The sequence below is a fragment of the Bidens hawaiensis genome, unplaced genomic scaffold (genome assembly GCF_021521415.1).
Source record: "Bidens hawaiensis isolate Kalapana, Puna unplaced genomic scaffold, B.hawaiensis_p1.1 tig00017162_1, whole genome shotgun sequence".
Taxonomy (NCBI): domain Eukaryota; kingdom Viridiplantae; phylum Streptophyta; class Magnoliopsida; order Asterales; family Asteraceae; genus Bidens; species Bidens hawaiensis.
Genome location: NW_027492597.1, coordinates 147,087 through 170,588, shown reverse-complemented (window position 1 = coordinate 170,588; position 23,502 = coordinate 147,087). Strand labels below are relative to the sequence as shown.

The 23,502-nt window shown below is 33.6% G+C and overlaps 5 protein-coding genes across 5 annotated transcripts; all 5 read right to left on the bottom strand.

Moving 5' to 3' along the window:
- Window positions 1-2,368: 2,368 nt before the first annotated feature.
- On the bottom strand, window positions 2,369-2,804 carry LOC143553254 (histone H4). Its single transcript, XM_077043283.1, has one exon. It carries the CDS (start codon window positions 2,767-2,769, stop codon window positions 2,458-2,460), a length of 312 nt encoding a protein of 103 aa, XP_076899398.1. The 5' UTR covers window positions 2,770-2,804; the 3' UTR covers window positions 2,369-2,457.
- A 3,266-nt stretch (window positions 2,805-6,070) lies between these two features.
- Window positions 6,071-8,822, bottom strand: LOC143553253 (peroxisomal membrane protein PMP22-like). Its single transcript, XM_077043282.1, has 7 exons — window positions 8,607-8,822; window positions 8,098-8,196; window positions 7,850-7,951; window positions 7,667-7,742; window positions 7,133-7,203; window positions 6,969-7,054; window positions 6,071-6,381 (listed from the first exon to the last, which is right to left on the bottom strand). The coding sequence occupies exons 1-7, from the start codon at window positions 8,673-8,675 to the stop codon at window positions 6,330-6,332; spliced, it is 555 nt and encodes a 184-aa protein (XP_076899397.1). The 5' UTR covers window positions 8,676-8,822; the 3' UTR covers window positions 6,071-6,329.
- Window positions 8,823-12,466: 3,644 nt separating this feature from the next.
- On the bottom strand, window positions 12,467-12,902 carry LOC143553252 (histone H4). The gene has a single exon (XM_077043281.1). The coding sequence runs from the start codon at window positions 12,865-12,867 to the stop codon at window positions 12,556-12,558; it is 312 nt and encodes a 103-aa protein (XP_076899396.1). The 5' UTR covers window positions 12,868-12,902; the 3' UTR covers window positions 12,467-12,555.
- A 3,265-nt stretch (window positions 12,903-16,167) lies between these two features.
- LOC143553289 (peroxisomal membrane protein PMP22-like) lies at window positions 16,168-18,927 on the bottom strand. The gene is made up of 7 exons (XM_077043310.1): window positions 18,712-18,927; window positions 18,203-18,301; window positions 17,955-18,056; window positions 17,772-17,847; window positions 17,230-17,300; window positions 17,066-17,151; window positions 16,168-16,478 (listed from the first exon to the last, which is right to left on the bottom strand). Exons 1-7 carry the CDS (start codon window positions 18,778-18,780, stop codon window positions 16,427-16,429), a joined length of 555 nt encoding a protein of 184 aa, XP_076899425.1. The 5' UTR covers window positions 18,781-18,927; the 3' UTR covers window positions 16,168-16,426.
- Window positions 18,928-22,567: 3,640 nt separating this feature from the next.
- On the bottom strand, window positions 22,568-23,003 carry LOC143553251 (histone H4). Its single transcript, XM_077043280.1, has one exon. The coding sequence runs from the start codon at window positions 22,966-22,968 to the stop codon at window positions 22,657-22,659; it is 312 nt and encodes a 103-aa protein (XP_076899395.1). The 5' UTR covers window positions 22,969-23,003; the 3' UTR covers window positions 22,568-22,656.
- Between the last annotated feature and the right edge of the window lie 499 nt (window positions 23,004-23,502).

The following is a 23,502-nucleotide window of genomic DNA, read 5'->3' as shown; positions in this document are numbered from 1 at the left end:
TCCGATTGCTGATTGTGCCATGTTTTCGATTTTCTTCAACTCGGCCAACATTACTCGGAGTTGGTCCAACTCGGAGCTAGTCGGCTCAACTCAGTTAACTTGCTTCAAGTCAGAGTTTCACATATTTTCGATATATTTTCACGGAGGTACCAACATGTTTGGATCAAATACAAATGATTTTATCGTGAAAAGTTAACAAACTAGTATTTATTATTAGTACATAATTTTTGAACTAGAGCAATTATTATAACATTATTTTACTTTTTTAATAACATAATTACTCTAGTTCAAAACTGTAATTATAATAGTTATTTGTATGTTTAGTAGGTTAATTTTATTTGTATCGGATCCCACCCGAGAATTAAACGATTTCTATGTCTAAGTTATTACTAAAGAATATAAGTATCAACTTTTGAAATGTATTCTTTTGATTTGTATTGATATTAGCGTATTTTGGTATAAATATTAGTATACTTATGGTATTTGGCATATATAAAATTACTTGAAAATTAGTTCGTTTTTTTTTTTAATAATTGTCATGTCTCAATACTCCCCGAGGTCTCCCTGCCTAGGCTTACAATTTCGCAAGCGACCGAGTGCCTAGCCACTTTTGCAACATTGGTGTGAAGCAATTGTTTTTCGTGAAGTTTCTACAGCAAATAATATTAAAAGTAACCGGAGATAATGATTTATCTGTTGCGTTTGGTTAAATCAGACTTTATGTAGGTTAAGTTTATATTCTGTGGAACCCTAGCACATGGTATGTTATTGCAATAGTGAGTTAAAGAGGCCTTTTGTATTATTGTGCTTTATGATGCTATTTAAGGCAGAGGACTGCTTTTAGCTAAACAATGAATGTCTCATTTCAATTTTTTCGTTATGCATTGACCCCTTTCAACCTAAACCCGTCCTGACCTAAACCAAACTAACCTTTTTTGTATCGAATCATTCCAACGTTACCCTTTTAGACCCATGACCCGAACGCCCGAACCCGCCCGATTCGTTTGCCGGTCTTTAATGGTAATTTTAAATGAAAAGGTATAGCAATACCATACTCAAATTAAAGAGAATATAATACTCGTTTTTATTGTATACTATTTTTAAAAAAATATTAGCGAATGAAAAGGTTATACACGTTTAAACGTCGTCGGGGTAATTGATTTAAAATAAGGGGTATATATGTAACTAATATATATATTAACAAAATGTGATTAAAGTTAAGGAATTAAACTTGTAATTACCGTAACATATTTTGGTAAAAGACAAAATTATCAAAGACTAAATTGCCCCTAAAATGCTTAATTTTATGTATTATAGCTTGCATGGGAAATTTCATATAAAAGTAACCAAGTTTTAAAAGTGTTCCAATTAGGTCACTCAACTTTAAAAAGAGTTCCAATTATGTCACCCAACTTTCATATTTTATTAAATTAAAGGTTTTAACATGTTTTTTAACGTTTTTATTTTTTGTTTCACATAGGAAATCATTTTATCTATTTTTTGATGTTGACGTTGAATAGCGACATGGATTTTATTTTTTATTTTTGAATTTAATATAATTAACGTTTTCAATTTTTTAAAAATATAACTACATATATTGCGAATTCCGACCCCTACATCTTATCCTCCATTTATTTCTTAACAAACAAAAAAATCGGTGAGACTCGATTTGAAGATTTAGTGACCCTATTTGAAAAAAATATGCATGAATGACCTAATTAGAACACTTTTGAAAGTTGGTTGCTATTCTATGAGATATTCCCTAGTTTGTATTAAAAGCAATAGGTTTGGTACCTCTTAAAAATTAAAAAATCTCTCACTCATAAATTATATACAATAAAGATAAGTTTATAACTCTTAAATGCTAGTTTTAAAGGCGTCTTCTAAAGGTTGATACTTCAAAACATTCATGTTATTTGTAGATTGTACAACTAGCATGGAGCAAAATATGTGTTTTTTATTTAAAAACTACATGTTTTTTATTTTATAACTATGTGAGAGACTGAGAGTTATGTAAGAGTCGTTATTGTTTTAATTTTTTTTCTTTTACAAGTTTACCAGTATGTCTAAAACCTAATATTTGATGGTTTACAAATGAGTATCAGCCAATTACACTACTATTAGCTCTAATAAATAACACAGGGAGATATTATGCCATTACAAATGAGCAAATGATATATGATACCAGTATCGAACCATAACCAAAACAAGCATTTTAATACCAACACTAAGTATTCAAGAAAAGCATGATCGGTACTAGTACTGGTTGGCACTAATCTTTACCAAATTTTTGCCTGCATTACCGAAACATCTGTCCCAAAGACAATAATAACAAACAATTTGCCATAATCAACAACCACCGAATCCAACATTTCAACAAACATAGTAGAATCCAATTAAACATCCAAATTCAACAATCCAATTCTTAATTAACAAACTAATAACACCATGAAATAATCAGCCTCCAAATCCATAAAGAGTTCGTCCTTGTCTCTTGAGAGCGTACACAACATCCATAGCAGTCACCGTTTTCCTACGAGCGTGCTCGGTATAAGTCACCGCGTCACGAATCACATTCTCCAAAAATATCTTCAACACGCCACGGGTTTCCTCGTAAATCAGCCCGCTGATTCTCTTAACCCCGCCTCTTCTCGCCAGCCTTCGGATTGCGGGTTTTGTGATTCCTTGAATGTTGTCGCGGAGGACCTTGCGGTGTCGCTTTGCTCCGCCCTTGCCGAGGCCTTTTCCGCCCTTTCCACGACCAGACATGTTTGAAATGAGATTGGGGTGTATAAGATTTGAATTTGTTTTGAGTGAGGTGGAGATGAGGGATTTTAAGGTGGTTTTATAGTTGAGGTTTTTGGAGGGAGGATTTGAATTTTGGGGGGATGAATGATCCGTGTGAAGTTGTGATGGTGATTTTGAACCGTTGATTGATTTGAAGTTGTTTGAGAGTGTGGATTGATGACATGGATTTTTATGTGTTTATTCTTTTTTTTTTCTTTTCTGTTTTTTCATATTGATAATTTGTGTGACCATATGCAAAAAGTCTTTATTTTGAAATTTTGAATCGATTCTAATTTCTAATAAAAAATTGTTAAGGAAAAATTCAAATTGATTATTTTTGGCATAGACAAAATTTTATCTTTACATCAAATTTCAGTGGATGTCCTTTATCTTTAAAATTAACATAATTTATACTTTACGTTTTAAGATGTTTCATCGTTTGTCCTTTAAACCTAACTCAGTTTTCCTCGTTAACTTTAGTCATGTGTTATGCACATGAGAACAAATTGGTCATTTTACCTATTAAACTAACACAATAAAAAACATATATATATATATATATATATATGTACACACACTCTTATCTCTCTTTCCTCCCACCAGCCACCATCACCCTCTCTTCCACCACCACTCCTTCATCTTTCCCTAAATCTAAAAACCCCTCTCTCTCCCTTCTTCCTCTATTCACACCATCAGACACAACCCGGATCTCCGGTAACAATCACCATCACCTTCAGCAATCCACACCGTCTAACACCTAGCATCACTGACTTCGGCACCTGCAATTTAAGGTTCCTAATTTCATAGGGTTATTTTGATGCTTGTTGTTACAGAGAAAAACATGAGAGAAAGAGAGCGGGAGAGAGGCACGATTTCTTCTTCTACAAATAAACTCATCCAGTTAATACCCAAATCTCATTTGAACGGATCAGTAGGCTTATATCATTTGCACGCATCGACAGATCTTGGGGTCTGGGATTGAGTGTGTATATTCGGATCATGGTTTTGGGATGAAATCGAACGACATTAGAACGAATCCAGTCGTCGGCTAGGGTTTGATTAGCGTCAATTGGGGTGACAATTGCGTTTGGTACCATTAGCGGCACTGAAATTTAGGTGTTTGAGTGACTTGATGATTTTAGAGTTTGCATCGGTGATTTTGGTGTGTATTATCAGACTGTTTTGGAGATGCGCTAGGCTTGATAGTGTTCGAACTGACCCGATTTAGCGGTGGTGGCTGGTGGTGGGTAGAGGGGGAGAGAGAGAGAGAGAGAGAGAGATAGAGAGAGTGTGTGTATTTACATATTATATATATGTTAAAGTTTTTTAAACCAATAGGTAAAATGACTAATTACGCTCATGTGCTTTGTACATGATCAAAATTAACGAGAAAAACTAACCGAGTTAGCGTTAAAGGACAAACGGTGTAACATTTTGAAACATAAAGTACAAATTATGTTAATTTTAATGATAAAGGACAACCACTGAAATTTGATGCAAAGATAAAGAACAATTTCTATAATTTTGTCTTTAGCATATATAAAAATCGATATTTTAAAATTTCTCAATTAATTCTAATTTGTTGTGTGATTATGATTTGTCCATATAATCATAAGTTTTTTTTTTCTAATGGTGGCTGTATGCAAACTACCTTAAAATCTACTTCTAATACGAAGAAATGAAATAAATATGGGGAATGAAATACAAAAAAAAAATGAAATGAATCATTACTATTTCTTTGTGTTGTTTGGTTATTACGTATAAATGAAATAAATCACAACTTTATTTATTTGTTTATTAAATAGTAAACAACACACATAATATTTTTGTCAATTAATGGAACGGTAATAACTGAATACGATATAATAATAAAAATATAATAATAATTATAACTTAATAATAGTTATACTATAATAAAACGATGACAATGAAACTTTTGAACATTTTTCATTTCATTCCTTGAAGGAATGAAAAAAAAAGCACCTCATACTAAATAATGAAAAATGTTACATTTGGAAGGAATTGCATTTCTTATGAATGATTCATTCAATTTATTAATGACAACCAAACATGTTTTATTTCATTTCTTTAAAATGATCCATTCCATTCCATTCCGTGTATCATTACTTCATATCAAACACTACCTAGATGTCGAATTGTTGAACAAGAACGTTTGGACCTCTAGTTGACTAGCTAGCACAACAGAGTGCCCTCTAGTTAATCAAACCAGTTGTTCCACAATTTCTTTTCTGTAGAATAGTGAAATAACTATTCCTAAACTTAATTTTGAAGAGCATGATGTCATTTTTATTAACTTCCATCCTCTTATGATTGTGATCAGAATCATAGTATTTGGAAGGATTCTTAAGTACCAATACTTCACCACTGTCAATCAATAACGTCATCATAATGTATGGTCCAAAGCAAAATGAGTTCCACATCATTGGATACTATATTATCAGTTGTTGCTTTCAAATGATGCTTCCACATGAAGAATTCATCATGAATTAGGGTTGTGTGTTTGTCACTTTGTTGATTGAACTATTTTATTAGTTCTCAATTTCAAAATGGCGTCTTACAATTTACAAATTGCCTAACACTGATCTATTTATAGTCGTGGTCTAATAACAGCACCATAAAGAAGTTAAAGCTCAAACATTCTTCATCCGTGAGAACTTCACATCCGGGTTAACTTTAGTGGTGTATACATGTAAACATGTATATTTGGGTGAGCTTGTATATCTGAGTTAAGTTGACTCGGATACACAATACACATCCGGATCAACTACAAAAACAACTTTTGATCGCTTCAGCCTCAAGATATGGCCCAACAGTTCGTTTAGAACATTAACAAACGAACATAAGCGGGCACACACACATTCACTTTCTTAACAAGCAACGAACGAACACAAACATGCTTAATTCATGTTAATTCAGTTTGTTTATAGGCTGAATACCAACATTAAATGCAACATTATACAAAGACGCCATGATGTTCAAGGTCATAAGATGCTTTGGACCAGCATGCATACGGCAAAAAAGACAAGAAACGACTCGATGTTAGGATACAAGCATTAACGGAACAGTTCAAAATGATGTTAGGATACAAGCATTAATGACGACACATTTCAAATTTACCGGATGTATACCTAATCCTAAATAAAATGGAAACAAACTAACCATACGTTTTGACCTACTCGCATATACACTAACATAAGCAAATGATCGAACGTGTTGCACTCAGACCGAGCCATATATAGATGCACAAGTAATCTATTTAGCATAATTCTAACCATATCATTGATTCAGAACAATCCCTGTTACATTACATAGCTTTAATTCGACACCAGCTTAATAATCAAGATACAAGATAATGGGACGGAACCCCGTTTTGCTGTTCGCGCATTCCAATAGATAAAAATAAGATAGAAAATATTGGTAAACAAATTTTTAATAACTTATGAGCTAAAACAAAGCCAATTTAAACATAATAGCAGAGGCAGCAGCAGAAGACGTTATTAGAGACATTCCTTTAAATTTGCTTAACCTTTGGTTATTGTCATTGATCTTGCTCTTAAATTCAAGAATATACCCCTACAAATTAAATTAAAAAATAAATATAACTAGTTTGGCTCATCTAGGGGTGTAACGAGCCAAGCCACTCGTGAACTACTCAAGCCTGGCTCGCTAAAAGCTTGAATCAACCCGAGCTAAAACGAGCCCGAGCCCAAACTTATATTGTAGCTCTTTTAATAAATGAGCTTAAGCTTGACTAAACAAGCCTATTATTCATATAATTTTTAGTTAATATATATTAACACAATATTATAAATGCTATATACAAATTTATGATAAAATAATTAAATAATATATATTATGTTATATGTAAAAATTTATATTTGATTTATATATCAAATTAATTATAAATAAAGATAAATAAAATAATTAAATAATAAACGAGCAAAGTCCGATCCGATCTCGAGCTTGAAACTGCTCAAGACACGGGGTTGAGCTTTAGAAATAGAGCTCTGAACGAGCAGAGCTCGAGCTCTCTTAAGTTAAATGAGCTTAGGCTTGGCTCGGCTACACCCCTAAGCTCACTAGTCTACCATCATAGAATGGTATAAAACAACATAACCAAATAGACCCGACAATCTATTGTATAAACTGAAAACACGTACCAGCACATTGCGACAAAGCTTTGGAGGATGACACGGAATTGCAGTGGCACGTGTCGGTGGTTTATCCACCCGATTACCGGCCAGAACTGAACATTGGTTGATAAATTTCACTCTCTTGTTACAAAATTTTAAAAGTAACAATAAATATGGAAGTAGAGAAGTACCGTCCACCCTGTATACTGTACTGTAGGGTATTCCTTCTTGATTTTGGATTTCACCTGGATCCACGGCCTTCCTGCGTATAATTTGACATAACCAAACGCCCAAGTTATTCTCTAAGTCCGATAATCAGTTTCAAAACGCATGTCCAAACACCCGCTTAACATTTTGAGTCTAAATTTATTCACTTTGATTTTAACCAATTAATAACAAGTTAACAGACAATATTGTCCCCAAGGAGCTCTCGCCTTTATTATTGGTTCCCAGAGCGTAGACTTCCCAAGTAGGGGTGCATGAACTGAGCCACTCGTCAGTTACTCTAGATTCGCTTAAAGCTTGATCTAGGGCAAGTTTAATAAACGGGCCTGAGCTTCATACACGGAGCTTGATTAGGCTCGTGCGCCCAACTCGCATTGATGGTATTTAAGGTAGGACATTACTTATGGCTTAGTATCTCTCTTGTAGACAAAACAACATGACATGTGTCACGTAATAACAAAAGATTCAAACCATTACTACTCTAAGCTGTAAGACCTTACCCTCAATAACAAACCCATAGTAGAGCATAAAGATCAAGTTGTTCCACGGACCGGATGTCAACTGCTCAACCACCACCTGCAAGATGAAACCGCCAGCCATGAATCCCAATCACATAACTTGGTTGTAAGATTCTAAATTTCCATCGATACCCATATTCAAAGATTGATATAAATCTATAATACCTTCTTGGCAACCGTTTTCGAGTCCTTTTTGCCCTTGAACAACTTATCCAACATTATATGGTAATAATGCCCAAATGGTCCCAGATATGCAAACCCAAAAAGCTGCATATTTTCTTAATATTAATCATTCATCCATAAACAACCATACACTTTAAACTAAGATCACTCTAATACAAGATTCTTGATGACTAATAGTCAACGGATTGACTTCAAAAAGTCAACAAATATGAAAGATAATGAGATCATACCACTTTGAGAATAAGACGACGGATTTGCAGTTTCTGGATGCCAGTGAGCTTCTGAGAAACAATATCACTGATCGCGGACAATACTCCAGCAGTTATAGCCTAAAATATGCACAAATTATAACCCAATTCATAATAAATCAAGAAAAACAAAACCCGTTTCTTGATTTAACTAAAACCACAAAATTAGTAAGAACAACAGTTCAATTTCAACAAATGAAACAAACCCAGTTTCTAATTCACCAAAATAAGCAAACCCATTTCTTGATTTAACTAAAACCACAAAATCAATAGAGAAAACCGTTGGATTTCATCAAATGAAACAAACTCAGTTTCTATTTCATCAAAATAAGCAAAACCCATTTCTTGATTTAACTAAAAACCACAAAATCAACATGAAAAAACAGTTCGAATTCGTCAAATGAAACAAACCCAGTTTCTAATTCACCAAAATAAGCAAAACCCAGTTCTTGAAATCAACATAAATGAAGTAGATCGAGAAAAGATTGCACCTTTGTTCTTAGTGGATGCTGTTGAAGCTGTAGCAAGTACTGCTGAAGCCCTCTTTTAGCGATCGACATGTTTTGAGGATGATTTGTTGTCGGAATAAAAATTGAATTGAACAACCTATAAATTGTCGAATTTCACTTTATGGTTGTTGCTCGGAAATTGAATATTTTTTTCCTACTTACCTAACCATGACTGGCATTGTACTACAAGGGCCCAGATGCCATATAATCAAAGTGTGTTAAAGGTTGGTAGTTGTGAACATGTAAAAGTTTGTTAACTGGACCGGGTTTAATTCAAACTCATATCGATTATGAACATGTCCCGGTTTAAAACTGAATGTTGGTTTGAGAAGCTCGGTTGTCAAGTTGAACCGTTACATTTTTATACTTGAAACCCGGTCTGGCTTGAACATAAAACGGTTCATCATTTTTTACCAAAATCAAACTTGTTTCAAGTCCGTAACCCGATTTGTGCCCTCACCACTTTGATAGAATTTGTGTGAAAGTAAACATAAAATAAGTTTTGCCTATATTAGTTTTATATTATGAACATATTGTTTATCTAAGTGTCCTTAATTTCGTATCAATATTTTGGCTAGAGGGTTTTGATTAAATATATATAAGTAAAACTATCGTTCAAATCAAAGGAAAAAAAATAGGGTTACGGAGGTGTAAATAACAAAGTGTGGTTAATTATGCTACATATAACTAGAGTAGTTACACTACCGGGATAATTATTCTACTTGTACAAGCAGTTAGGCTATGTGTAGTGGAAGGACTACATTGATGGACGATTTTTAACACGTGGCGTCACGTCAGCAAAGGACGATTTTCATTTTAGGATGTAGTGGTTTGTAGCCCAGTATCGCCCCACTACACAATACACATTGCCTTACACTACTTATAACGAAAGTAATTACACTTGTAGTTATACAAAGTAGTTACTATAATACAATTACGCTACCTCTAAACTATAGTAATTACACTACTAGACCCAGTAGAATCCCACTTAGAAAACAAGTAGTAGTATGGTTTGGAAAAAATATCATCATTCCAAACCCGATTGGCGGTGACTTTAAACAAATAACCGAGCAGTCTCTGACACGTGTGTTACCAGTTTACCACACTATATATCAGTGGTCCGCGAAGCAGTTGATCACCCCCACCTACTGTAACAACTCCCTGCAAAAAGGCCCACCAAAGATAGACAGACAGACAGACAGACAGACTCATTACTTACAATTACAGAGAGAACAAGTTCTAGTGAGAGAGAAAGAAACCCTCTCTTTCTCTCTCTACCTATACATACACCATAACTGTATATATATACCTCGATTGCTGGATACTCTGATTCTCTCCTTACGGCCGCCGCGATCATTCAATGCAGGAAAATTAATTAATTAAATAATAATAATATTCGTAACTGGAGAATGAAAATTAATATTATGTTGCATTGTGATCGGGTATTCATTAGTTTTGATCTGTAATTCGATATTCCGATTGCTGATTGTGCCATGTTTTCGATTTTCTTCAACTCGGCCAACATTACTCGGAGTTGGTCCAACTCGGAGCTAGTCGGCTCAACTCAGTTAACTTGCTTCAAGTCAGAGTTTCACATATTTTCGATATATTTTCACGGAGGTACCAACATGTTTGGATCAAATACAAATGATTTTATCGTGAAAAGTTAACAAACTAGTATTTATTATTAGTACATAATTTTTGAACTAGAGCAATTATTATAACATTATTTTACTTTTTTAATAACATAATTACTCTAGTTCAAAACTGTAATTATAATAGTTATTTGTATGTTTAGTAGGTTAATTTTATTTGTATCGGATCCCACCCGAGAATTAAACGATTTCTATGTCTAAGTTATTACTAAAGAATATAAGTATCAACTTTTGAAATGTATTCTTTTGATTTGTATTGATATTAGCGTATTTTGGTATAAATATTAGTATACTTATGGTATTTGGCATATATAAAATTACTTGAAAATTAGTTCGTTTTTTTTTTTAATAATTGTCATGTCTCAATACTCCCCGAGGTCTCCCTGCCTAGGCTTACAATTTCGCAAGCGACCGAGTGCCTAGCCACTTTTGCAACATTGGTGTGAAGCAATTGTTTTTCGTGAAGTTTCTACAGCAAATAATATTAAAAGTAACCGGAGATAATGATTTATCTGTTGCGTTTGGTTAAATCAGACTTTATGTAGGTTAAGTTTATATTCTGTGGAACCCTAGCACATGGTATGTTATTGCAATAGTGAGTTAAAGAGGCCTTTTGTATTATTGTGCTTTATGATGCTATTTAAGGCAGAGGACTGCTTTTAGCTAAACAATGAATGTCTCATTTCAATTTTTTCGTTATGCATTGACCCCTTTCAACCTAAACCCGTCCTGACCTAAACCAAACTAACCTTTTTTGTATCGAATCATTCCAACGTTACCCTTTTAGACCCATGACCCGAACGCCCGAACCCGCCCGATTCGTTTGCCGGTCTTTAATGGTAATTTTAAATGAAAAGGTATAGCAATACCATACTCAAATTAAAGAGAATATAATACTCGTTTTTATTGTATACTATTTTTAAAAAAATATTAGCGAATGAAAAGGTTATACACGTTTAAACGTCGTCGGGGTAATTGATTTAAAATAAGGGGTATATATGTAACTAATATATATATTAACAAAATGTGATTAAAGTTAAGGAATAAAACTTGAAATTACCGTAACATATTTTGGTAAAAGACAAAATTATCAAAGACTAAATTGCCCCTAAAATGCTTAATTTTATGTATTATAGCTTGCATGGGAAATTTCATATAAAAGTAACCAAGTTTTAAAAGTGTTCCAATTAGGTCACTCAACTTTAAAAAGAGTTCCAATTATGTCACCCAACTTTCATATTTTATTAAATTAAAGGTTTTAACATGTTTTTTAACGTTTTTATTTTTTGTTTCACATAGGAAATCATTTTATCTATTTTTTGATGTTGACGTTGAATAGCGACATGGATTTTATTTTTTATTTTTGAATTTAATATAATTAACGTTTTCAATTTTTTAAAAATATAACTACATATATTGCGAATTCCGACCCCTACATCTTATCCTCCATTTATTTCTTAACAAACAAAAAAATCGGTGAGACTCGATTTGAAGATTTAGTGACCCTATTTGAAAAAAATATGCATGAATGACCTAATTAGAACACTTTTGAAAGTTGGTTGCTATTCTATGAGATATTCCCTAGTTTGTATTAAAAGCAATAGGTTTGGTACCTCTTAAAAATTAAAAAATCTCTCACTCATAAATTATATACAATAAAGATAAGTTTATAACTCTTAAATGCTAGTTTTAAAGGCGTCTTCTAAAGGTTGATACTTCAAAACATTCATGTTATTTGTAGATTGTACAACTAGCATGGAGCAAAATATGTGTTTTTTATTTAAAAACTACATGTTTTTTATTTTATAACTATGTGAGAGACTGAGAGTTATGTAAGAGTCGTTATTGTTTTAATTTTTTTTCTTTTACAAGTTTACCAGTATGTCTAAAACCTAATATTTGATGGTTTACAAATGAGTATCAGCCAATTACACTACTATTAGCTCTAATAAATAACACAGGGAGATATTATGCCATTACAAATGAGCAAATGATATATGATACCAGTATCGAACCATAACCAAAACAAGCATTTTAATACCAACACTAAGTATTCAAGAAAAGCATGATCGGTACTAGTACTGGTTGGCACTAATCTTTACCAAATTTTTGCCTGCATTACCGAAACATCTGTCCCAAAGACAATAATAACAAACAATTTGCCATAATCAACAACCACCGAATCCAACATTTCAACAAACATAGTAGAATCCAATTAAACATCCAAATTCAACAATCCAATTCTTAATTAACAAACTAATAACACCATGAAATAATCAGCCTCCAAATCCATAAAGAGTTCGTCCTTGTCTCTTGAGAGCGTACACAACATCCATAGCAGTCACCGTTTTCCTACGAGCGTGCTCGGTATAAGTCACCGCGTCACGAATCACATTCTCCAAAAATATCTTCAACACGCCACGGGTTTCCTCGTAAATCAGCCCGCTGATTCTCTTAACCCCGCCTCTTCTCGCCAGCCTTCGGATTGCGGGTTTTGTGATTCCTTGAATGTTGTCGCGGAGGACCTTGCGGTGTCGCTTTGCTCCGCCCTTGCCGAGGCCTTTTCCGCCCTTTCCACGACCAGACATGTTTGAAATGAGATTGGGGTGTATAAGATTTGAATTTGTTTTGAGTGAGGTGGAGATGAGGGATTTTAAGGTGGTTTTATAGTTGAGGTTTTTGGAGGGAGGATTTGAATTTTGGGGGGATGAATGATCCGTGTGAAGTTGTGATGGTGATTTTGAACCGTTGATTGATTTGAAGTTGTTTGAGAGTGTGGATTGATGACATGGATTTTTATGTGTTTATTCTTTTTTTTTTCTTTTCTGTTTTTTCATATTGATAATTTGTGTGACCATATGCAAAAAGTCTTTATTTTGAAATTTTGAATCGATTCTAATTTCTAATAAAAAATTGTTAAGGAAAAATTCAAATTGATTATTTTTGGCATAGACAAAATTTTATCTTTACATCAAATTTCAGTGGATGTCCTTTATCTTTAAAATTAACATAATTTATACTTTACGTTTTAAGATGTTTCATCGTTTGTCCTTTAAACCTAACTCAGTTTTCCTCGTTAACTTTAGTCATGTGTTATGCACATGAGAACAAATTGGTCATTTTACCTATTAAACTAACACAATAAAAAACATAATATATATATATATATATATGTACACACACTCTTATCTCTCTTTCCTCCCACCAGCCACCATCACCCTCTCTTCCACCACCACTCCTTCATCTTTCCCTAAATCTAAAAACCCCTCTCTCTCCCTTCTTCCTCTATTCACACCATCAGACACAACCCGGATCTCCGGTAACAATCACCATCACCTTCAGCAATCCACACCGTCTAACACCTAGCATCACTGACTTCGGCACCTGCAATTTAAGGTTCCTAATTTCATAGGGTTATTTTGATGCTTGTTGTTACAGAGAAAAACATGAGAGAAAGAGAGCGGGAGAGAGGCACGATTTCTTCTTCTACAAATAAACTCATCCAGTTAATACCCAAATCTCATTTGAACGGATCAGTAGGCTTATATCATTTGCACGCATCGACAGATCTTGGGGTCTGGGATTGAGTGTGTATATTCGGATCATGGTTTTGGGATGAAATCGAACGACATTAGAACGAATCCAGTCGTCGGCTAGGGTTTGATTAGCGTCAATTGGGGTGACAATTGCGTTTGGTACCATTAGCGGCACTGAAATTTAGGTGTTTGAGTGACTTGATGATTTTAGAGTTTGCATCGGTGATTTTGGTGTGTATTATCAGACTGTTTTGGAGATGCGCTAGGCTTGATAGTGTTCGAACTGACCCGATTTAGCGGTGGTGGCTGGTGGTGGGTAGAGGGGGAGAGAGAGAGAGAGAGAGAGAGATAGAGAGAGTGTGTGTATTTACATATTATATATATGTTAAAGTTTTTTAAACCAATAGGTAAAATGACTAATTACGCTCATGTGCTTTGTACATGATCAAAATTAACGAGAAAAACTAACCGAGTTAGCGTTAAAGGACAAACGGTGTAACATTTTGAAACATAAAGTACAAATTATGTTAATTTTAATGATAAAGGACAACCACTGAAATTTGATGCAAAGATAAAGAACAATTTCTATAATTTTGTCTTTAGCATATATAAAAATCGATATTTTAAAATTTCTCAATTAATTCTAATTTGTTGTGTGATTATGATTTGTCCATATAATCATAAGTTTTTTTTTTCTAATGGTGGCTGTATGCAAACTACCTTAAAATCTACTTCTAATACGAAGAAATGAAATAAATATGGGGAATGAAATACAAAAAAAAAATGAAATGAATCATTACTATTTCTTTGTGTTGTTTGGTTATTACGTATAAATGAAATAAATCACAACTTTATTTATTTGTTTATTAAATAGTAAACAACACACATAATATTTTTGTCAATTAATGGAACGGTAATAACTGAATACGATATAATAATAAAAATATAATAATAATTATAACTTAATAATAGTTATACTATAATAAAACGATGACAATGAAACTTTTGAACATTTTTCATTTCATTCCTTGAAGGAATGAAAAAAAAAGCACCTCATACTAAATAATGAAAAATGTTACATTTGGAAGGAATTGCATTTCTTATGAATGATTCATTCAATTTATTAATGACAACCAAACATGTTTTATTTCATTTCTTTAAAATGATCCATTCCATTCCATTCCGTGTATCATTACTTCATATCAAACACTACCTAGATGTCGAATTGTTGAACAAGAACGTTTGGACCTCTAGTTGACTAGCTAGCACAACAGAGTGCCCTCTAGTTAATCAAACCAGTTGTTCCACAATTTCTTTTCTGTAGAATAGTGAAATAACTATTCCTAAACTTAATTTTGAAGAGCATGATGTCATTTTTATTAACTTCCATCCTCTTATGATTGTGATCAGAATCATAGTATTTGGAAGGATTCTTAAGTACCAATACTTCACCACTGTCAATCAATAACGTCATCATAATGTATGGTCCAAAGCAAAATGAGTTCCACATCATTGGATACTATATTATCAGTTGTTGCTTTCAAATGATGCTTCCACATGAAGAATTCATCATGAATTAGGGTTGTGTGTTTGTCACTTTGTTGATTGAACTATTTTATTAGTTCTCAATTTCAAAATGGCGTCTTACAATTTACAAATTGCCTAACACTGATCTATTTATAGTCGTGGTCTAATAACAGCACCATAAAGAAGTTAAAGCTCAAACATTCTTCATCCGTGAGAACTTCACATCCGGGTTAACTTTAGTGGTGTATACATGTAAACATGTATATTTGGGTGAGCTTGTATATCTGAGTTAAGTTGACTCGGATACACAATACACATCCGGATCAACTACAAAAACAACTTTTGATCGCTTCAGCCTCAAGATATGGCCCAACAGTTCGTTTAGAACATTAACAAACGAACATAAGCGGGCACACACACATTCACTTTCTTAACAAGCAACGAACGAACACAAACATGCTTAATTCATGTTAATTCAGTTTGTTTATAGGCTGAATACCAACATTAAATGCAACATTATACAAAGACGCCATGATGTTCAAGGTCATAAGATGCTTTGGACCAGCATGCATACGGCAAAAAAGACAAGAAACGACTCGATGTTAGGATACAAGCATTAACGGAACAGTTCAAAATGATGTTAGGATACAAGCATTAATGACGACACATTTCAAATTTACCGGATGTATACCTAATCCTAAATAAAATGGAAACAAACTAACCATACGTTTTGACCTACTCGCATATACACTAACATAAGCAAATGATCGAACGTGTTGCACTCAGACCGAGCCATATATAGATGCACAAGTAATCTATTTAGCATAATTCTAACCATATCATTGATTCAGAACAATCCCTGTTACATTACATAGCTTTAATTCGACACCAGCTTAATAATCAAGATACAAGATAATGGGACGGAACCCCGTTTTGCTGTTCGCGCATTCCAATAGATAAAAATAAGATAGAAAATATTGGTAAACAAATTTTTAATAACTTATGAGCTAAAACAAAGCCAATTTAAACATAATAGCAGAGGCAGCAGCAGAAGACGTTATTAGAGACATTCCTTTAAATTTGCTTAACCTTTGGTTATTGTCATTGATCTTGCTCTTAAATTCAAGAATATACCCCTACAAATTAAATTAAAAAATAAATATAACTAGTTTGGCTCATCTAGGGGTGTAACGAGCCAAGCCACTCGTGAACTACTCAAGCCTGGCTCGCTAAAAGCTTGAATCAACCCGAGCTAAAACGAGCCCGAGCCCAAACTTATATTGTAGCTCTTTTAATAAATGAGCTTAAGCTTGACTAAACAAGCCTATTATTCATATAATTTTTAGTTAATATATATTAACACAATATTATAAATGCTATATACAAATTTATGATAAAATAATTAAATAATATATATTATGTTATATGTAAAAATTTATATTTGATTTATATATCAAATTAATTATAAATAAAGATAAATAAAATAATTAAATAATAAACGAGCAAAGTCCGATCCGATCTCGAGCTTGAAACTGCTCAAGACACGGGGTTGAGCTTTAGAAATAGAGCTCTGAACGAGCAGAGCTCGAGCTCTCTTAAGTTAAATGAGCTTAGGCTTGGCTCGGCTACACCCCTAAGCTCACTAGTCTACCATCATAGAATGGTATAAAACAACATAACCAAATAGACCCGACAATCTATTGTATAAACTGAAAACACGTACCAGCACATTGCGACAAAGCTTTGGAGGATGACACGGAATTGCAGTGGCACGTGTCGGTGGTTTATCCACCCGATTACCGGCCAGAACTGAACATTGGTTGATAAATTTCACTCTCTTGTTACAAAATTTTAAAAGTAACAATAAATATGGAAGTAGAGAAGTACCGTCCACCCTGTATACTGTACTGTAGGGTATTCCTTCTTGATTTTGGATTTCACCTGGATCCACGGCCTTCCTGCGTATAATTTGACATAACCAAACGCCCAAGTTATTCTCTAAGTCCGATAATCAGTTTCAAAACGCATGTCCAAACACCCGCTTAACATTTTGAGTCTAAATTTATTCACTTTGATTTTAACCAATTAATAACAAGTTAACAGACAATATTGTCCCCAAGGAGCTCTCGCCTTTATTATTGGTTCCCAGAGCGTAGACTTCCCAAGTAGGGGTGCATGAACTGAGCCACTCGTCAGTTACTCACTTACTCTAGATTCGCTTAAAGCTTGATCTAGGGCAAGTTTAATAAACGGGCCTGAGCTTCATACACGGAGCTTGATTAGGCTCGTGCGCCCAACTCGCATTGATGGTATTTAAGGTAGGACATTACTTATGGCTTAGTATCTCTCTTGTAGACAAAACAACATGACATGTGTCACGTAATAACAAAAGATTCAAACCATTACTACTCTAAGCTGTAAGACCTTACCCTCAATAACAAACCCATAGTAGAGCATAAAGATCAAGTTGTTCCACGGACCGGATGTCAACTGCTCAACCACCACCTGCAAGATGAAACCGCCAGCCATGAATCCCAATCACATAACTTGGTTGTAAGATTCTAAATTTCCATCGATACCCATATTCAAAGATTGATATAAATCTATAATACCTTCTTGGCAACCGTTTTCGAGTCCTTTTTGCCCTTGAACAACTTATCCAACATTATATGGTAATAATGCCCAAATGGTCCCAGATATGCAAACCCAAAAAGCTGCATATTTTCTTAATATTAATCATTCATCCATAAACAACCATACACTTTAAACTAAGATCACTCTAATACAAGATTCTTGATGACTAATAGTCAACGGATTGACTTCAAAAAGTAAACAAATATGAAAGATAATGAGATCATACCACTTTGAGAATAAGACGACGGATTTGCAGTTTCTGGATGCCAGTGAGCTTCTGAGAAACAATATCACTGATCGCGGACAATACTCCAGCAGTTATAGCCTAAAATATGCACAAATTATAACCCAATTCATAATAAATCAAGAAAAACAAAACCCGTTTCTTGATTTAACTAAAACCACAAAATTAGTAAGAACAACAGTTCAATTTCAACAAATGAAACAAACCCAGTTTCTAATTCACCAAAATAAGCAAACCCATTTCTTGATTTAACTAAAACCACAAAATCAATAGAGAAAACCGTTGGATTTCATCAAATGAAACAAACTCAGTTTCTATTTCATCAAAATAAGCAAAACCCATTTCTTGATTTAACTAAAAACCACAAAATCAACATGAAAAAACAGTTCGAATTCGTCAAATGAAACAAACCCAGTTTCTAATTCACCAAAATAAGCAAAACCCAGTTCTTGAAATCAACATAAATGAAGTAGATCGAGAAAAGATTGCACCTTTGTTCTTAGTGGATGCTGTTGAAGCTGTAGCAAGTACTGCTGAAGCCCTCTTTTAGCGATCGACATGTTTTGAGGATGATTTGTTGTCGGAATAAAAATTGAATTGAACAACCTATAAATTGTCGAATTTCACTTTATGGTTGTTGCTCGGAAATTGAATATTTTTTTCCTACTTACCTAACCATGACTGGCATTGTACTACAAGGGCCCAGATGCCATATAATCAAAGTGTGTTAAAGGTTGGTAGTTGTGAACATGTAAAAGTTTGTTAACTGGACCGGGTTTAATTCAAACTCATATCGATTATGAACATGTCCCGGTTTAAAACTGAATGTTGGTTTGAGAAGCTCGGTTGTCAAGTTGAACCGTTACATTTTTATACTTGAAACCCGGTCTGGCTTGAACATAAAACGGTTCATCATTTTTTACCAAAATCAAACTTGTTTCAAGTCCGTAACCCGATTTGTGCCCTCACCACTTTGATAGAATTTGTGTGAAAGTAAACATAAAATAAGTTTTGCCTATATTAGTTTTATATTATGAACATATTGTTTATCTAAGTGTCCTTAATTTCGTATCAATATTTTGGCTAGAGGGTTTTGATTAAATATATATAAGTAAAACTATCGTTCAAATCAAAGGAAAAAAAATAGGGTTACGGAGGTGTAAATAACAAAGTGTGGTTAATTATGCTACATATAACTAGAGTAGTTACACTACCGGGATAATTATTCTACTTGTACAAGCAGTTAGGCTATGTGTAGTGCAAGGACTACATTGATGGACGATTTTTAACACGTGGCGTCACGTCAGCAAAGGACGATTTTCATTTTAGGATGTAGTGGTTTGTAGCCCAGTATCGCCCCACTACACAATACACATTGCCTTACACTACTTATAACGAAAGTAATTACACTTGTAGTTATACAAAGTAGTTACTATAATACAATTACGCTACCTCTAAACTATAGTAATTACACTACTAGACCCAGTAGAATCCCACTTAGAAAACAAGTAGTAGTATGGTTTGGAAAAAATATCATCATTCCAAACCCGATTGGCGGTGACTTTAAACAAATAACCGAGCAGTCTCTGACACGTGTGTTACCAGTTTACCACACTATATATCAGTGGTCCGCGAAGCAGTTGATCACCCCCACCTACTGTAACAACTCCCTGCAAAAAGGCCCACCAAAGATAGACAGACAGACAGACAGACTCATTACTTACAATTACAGAGAGAACAAGTTCTAGTGAGAGAGAAAGAAACCCTCTCTTTCTCTCTCTACCTATACATACACCATAACTGTATATATATACCTCGATTGCTGGATACTCTGATTCTCTCCTTACGGCCGCCGCGATCATTCAATGCAGGAAAATTAATTAATTAAATAATAATAATATTCGTAACTGGAGAATGAAAATTAATATTATGTTGCATTGTGATCGGGTATTCATTAGTTTTGATCTGTAATTCGATATTCCGATTGCTGATTGTGCCATGTTTTCGATTTTCTTCAACTCGGCCAACATTACTCGGAGTTGGTCCAACTCGGAGCTAGTCGGCTCAACTCAGTTAACTTGCTTCAAGTCAGAGTTTCACATATTTTCGATATATTTTCACGGAGATACCAACATGTTTGGATCAAATACAAATGATTTTATCGTGAAAAGTTAACAAACTAGTATTTATTATTAGTACATAATTTTTGAACTAGAGCAATTATTATAACATTATTTTACTTTTTTAATAACATAATTACTCTAGTTCAAAACTGTAATTATAATAGTTATTTGTATGTTTAGTAGGTTAATTTTATTTGTATCGGATCCCACCCGAGAATTAAACGATTTCTATGTCTAAGTTATTACTAAAGAATATAAGTATCAACTTTTGAAATGTATTCTTTTGATTTGTATTGATATTAGCGTATTTTGGTATAAATATTAGTATACTTATGGTATTTGGCATATATAAAATTACTTGAAAATTAGTTCGTTTTTTTTTTTAATAATTGTCATGTCTCAATACTCCCCGAGGTCTCCCTGCCTAGGCTTACAATTTCGCAAGCGACCGAGTGCCTAGCCACTTTTGCAACATTGGTGTGAAGCAATTGTTTTTCGTGAAGTTTCTACAGCAAATAATATTAAAAGTAACCGGAGATAATGATTTATCTGTTGCGTTTGGTTAAATCAGACTTTATGTAGGTTAAGTTTATATTCTGTGGAACCCTAGCACATGGTATGTTATTGCAATAGTGAGTTAAAGAGGCCTTTTGTATTATTGTGCTTTATGATGCTATTTAAGGCAGAGGACTGCTTTTAGCTAAACAATGAATGTCTCATTTCAATTTTTTCGTTATGCATTGACCCCTTTCAACCTAAACCCGTCCTGACCTAAACCAAACTAACCTTTTTTGTATCGAATCATTCCAACGTTACCCTTTTAGACCCATGACCCGAACGCCCGAACCCGCCCGATTCGTTTGCCGGTCTTTAATGGTAATTTTAAATGAAAAGGTATAGCAATACCATACTCAAATTAAAGAGAATATAATACTCGTTTTTATTGTATACTATTTTTAAAAAAATATTAGCGAATGAAAAGGTTATACACGTTTAAACGTCGTCGGGGTAATTGATTTAAAATAAGGGGTATATATGTAACTAATATATATATTAACAAAATGTGATTAAAGTTAAGGAATTAAACTTGTAATTACCGTAACATATTTTGGTAAAAGACAAAATTATCAAAGACTAAATTGCCCCTAAAATGCTTAATTTTATGTATTATAGCTTGCATGGGAAATTTCATATAAAAGTAACCAAGTTTTAAAAGTGTTCCAATTAGGTCACTCAACTTTAAAAAGAGTTCCAATTATGTCACCCAACTTTCATATTTTATTAAATTAAAGGTTTTAACATGTTTTTTAACGTTTTTATTTTTTGTTTCACATAGGAAATCATTTTATCTATTTTTTGATGTTGACGTTGAATAGCGACATGGATTTTATTTTTTATTTTTGAATTTAATATAATTAACGTTTTCAATTTTTTAAAAATATAACTACATATATTGCGAATTCCGACCCCTACATCTTATCCTCCATTTATTTCTTAACAAACAAAAAAATCGGTGAGACTCGATTTGAAGATTTAGTGACCTTATTTGAAAAAAATATGCATGAATGACCTAATTAGAACACTTTTGAAAGTTGGTTGCTATTCTATGAGATATTCCCTAGTTTGTATTAAAAGCAATATGTTTGGTACCTCTTAAAAATTAAAAAATCTCTCACTCATAAATTATATACAATAAAGATAAGTTTATAACTCTTAAATGCTAGTTTTAAAGGCGTCTTCTAAAGGTTGATACTTCAAAACATTCATGTTATTTGTAGATTGTACAACTAGCATGGAGCAAAATATGTGTTTTTTATTTAAAAACTACATGTTTTTTATTTTATAACTATGTGAGAGACTGAGAGTTATGTAAGAGTCGTTATTGTTTTAATTTTTTTTCTTTTACAAGTTTACCAGTATGTCTAAAACCTAATATTTGATGGTTTACAAATGAGTATCAGCCAATTACACTACTATTAGCTCTAATAAATAACACAGGGAGATATTATGCCATTACAAATGAGCAAATGATATATGATACCAGTATCGAACCATAACCAAAACAAGCATTTTAATACCAACACTAAGTATTCAAGAAAAGCATGATCGGTACTAGTACTGGTTGGCACTAATCTTTACCAAATTTTTGCCTGCATTACCGAAACATCTGTCCCAAAGACAATAATAACAAACAATTTGCCATAATCAACAACCACCGAATCCAACATTTCAACAAACATAGTAGAATCCAATTAAACATCCAAATTCAACAATCCAATTCTTAATTAACAAACTAATAACACCATGAAATAATCAGCCTCCAAATCCATAAAGAGTTCGTCCTTGTCTCTTGAGAGCGTACACAACATCCATAGCAGTCACCGTTTTCCTACGAGCGTGCTCGGTATAAGTCACCGCGTCACGAATCACATTCTCCAAAAATATCTTCAACACGCCACGGGTTTCCTCGTAAATCAGCCCGCTGATTCTCTTAACCCCGCCTCTTCTCGCCAGCCTTCGGATTGCGGGTTTTGTGATTCCTTGAATGTTGTCGCGGAGGACCTTGCGGTGTCGCTTTGCTCCGCCCTTGCCGAGGCCTTTTCCGCCCTTTCCACGACCAGACATGTTTGAAATGAGATTGGGGTGTATAAGATTTGAATTTGTTTTGAGTGAGGTGGAGATGAGGGATTTTAAGGTGGTTTTATAGTTGAGGTTTTTGGAGGGAGGATTTGAATTTTGGGGGGATGAATGATCCGTGTGAAGTTGTGATGGTGATTTTGAACCGTTGATTGATTTGAAGTTGTTTGAGAGTGTGGATTGATGACATGGATTTTTATGTGTTTATTCTTTTTTTTTTCTTTTCTGTTTTTTCATATTGATAATTTGTGTGACCATATGCAAAAAGTCTTTATTTTGAAATTTTGAATCGATTCTAATTTCTAATAAAAAATTGTTAAGGAAAAATTCAAATTGATTATTTTTGGCATAGACAAAATTTTATCTTTACATCAAATTTCAGTGGATGTCCTTTATCTTTAAAATTAACATAATTTATACTTTACGTTTTAAGATGTTTCATCGTTTGTCCTTTAAACCTAACTCAGTTTTCCTCGTTAACTTTAGTCATGTGTTATGCACATGAGAACAAATTGGTCATTT

Bases quoted from the DNA above. Each gene is read 5' to 3' on its own strand.
- LOC143553254 (XM_077043283.1), bottom strand. From the start codon at position 2,769: ATGTCTGGTCGTGGAAAGGGCGGAAAAGGCCTCGGCAAGGGCGGAGCA.
- LOC143553253 (XM_077043282.1), bottom strand. From the start codon at position 8,675: ATGTCGATCGCTAAAAGAGGGCTTCAGCAGTACTTGCTACAGCTTCAA. The intron at 7,055-7,132 runs GTACTTCTCTAC...ACCAATGTTCAG, and splicing joins TACAGTATACAGGGTGGACG to TTCTGGCCGGTAATCGGGTG. The intron at 6,382-6,968 runs GTACGTGTTTTC...TTTAATTTGTAG, and splicing joins AGCTTTGTCGCAATGTGCTG to GGGTATATTCTTGAATTTAA.
- LOC143553252 (XM_077043281.1), bottom strand. From the start codon at position 12,867: ATGTCTGGTCGTGGAAAGGGCGGAAAAGGCCTCGGCAAGGGCGGAGCA.
- LOC143553289 (XM_077043310.1), bottom strand. From the start codon at position 18,780: ATGTCGATCGCTAAAAGAGGGCTTCAGCAGTACTTGCTACAGCTTCAA. The intron at 17,848-17,954 runs GTATTATAGATT...TTCATCTTGCAG, and splicing joins CGAAAACGGTTGCCAAGAAG to GTGGTGGTTGAGCAGTTGAC. The intron at 17,152-17,229 runs GTACTTCTCTAC...ACCAATGTTCAG, and splicing joins TACAGTATACAGGGTGGACG to TTCTGGCCGGTAATCGGGTG.
- LOC143553251 (XM_077043280.1), bottom strand. From the start codon at position 22,968: ATGTCTGGTCGTGGAAAGGGCGGAAAAGGCCTCGGCAAGGGCGGAGCA.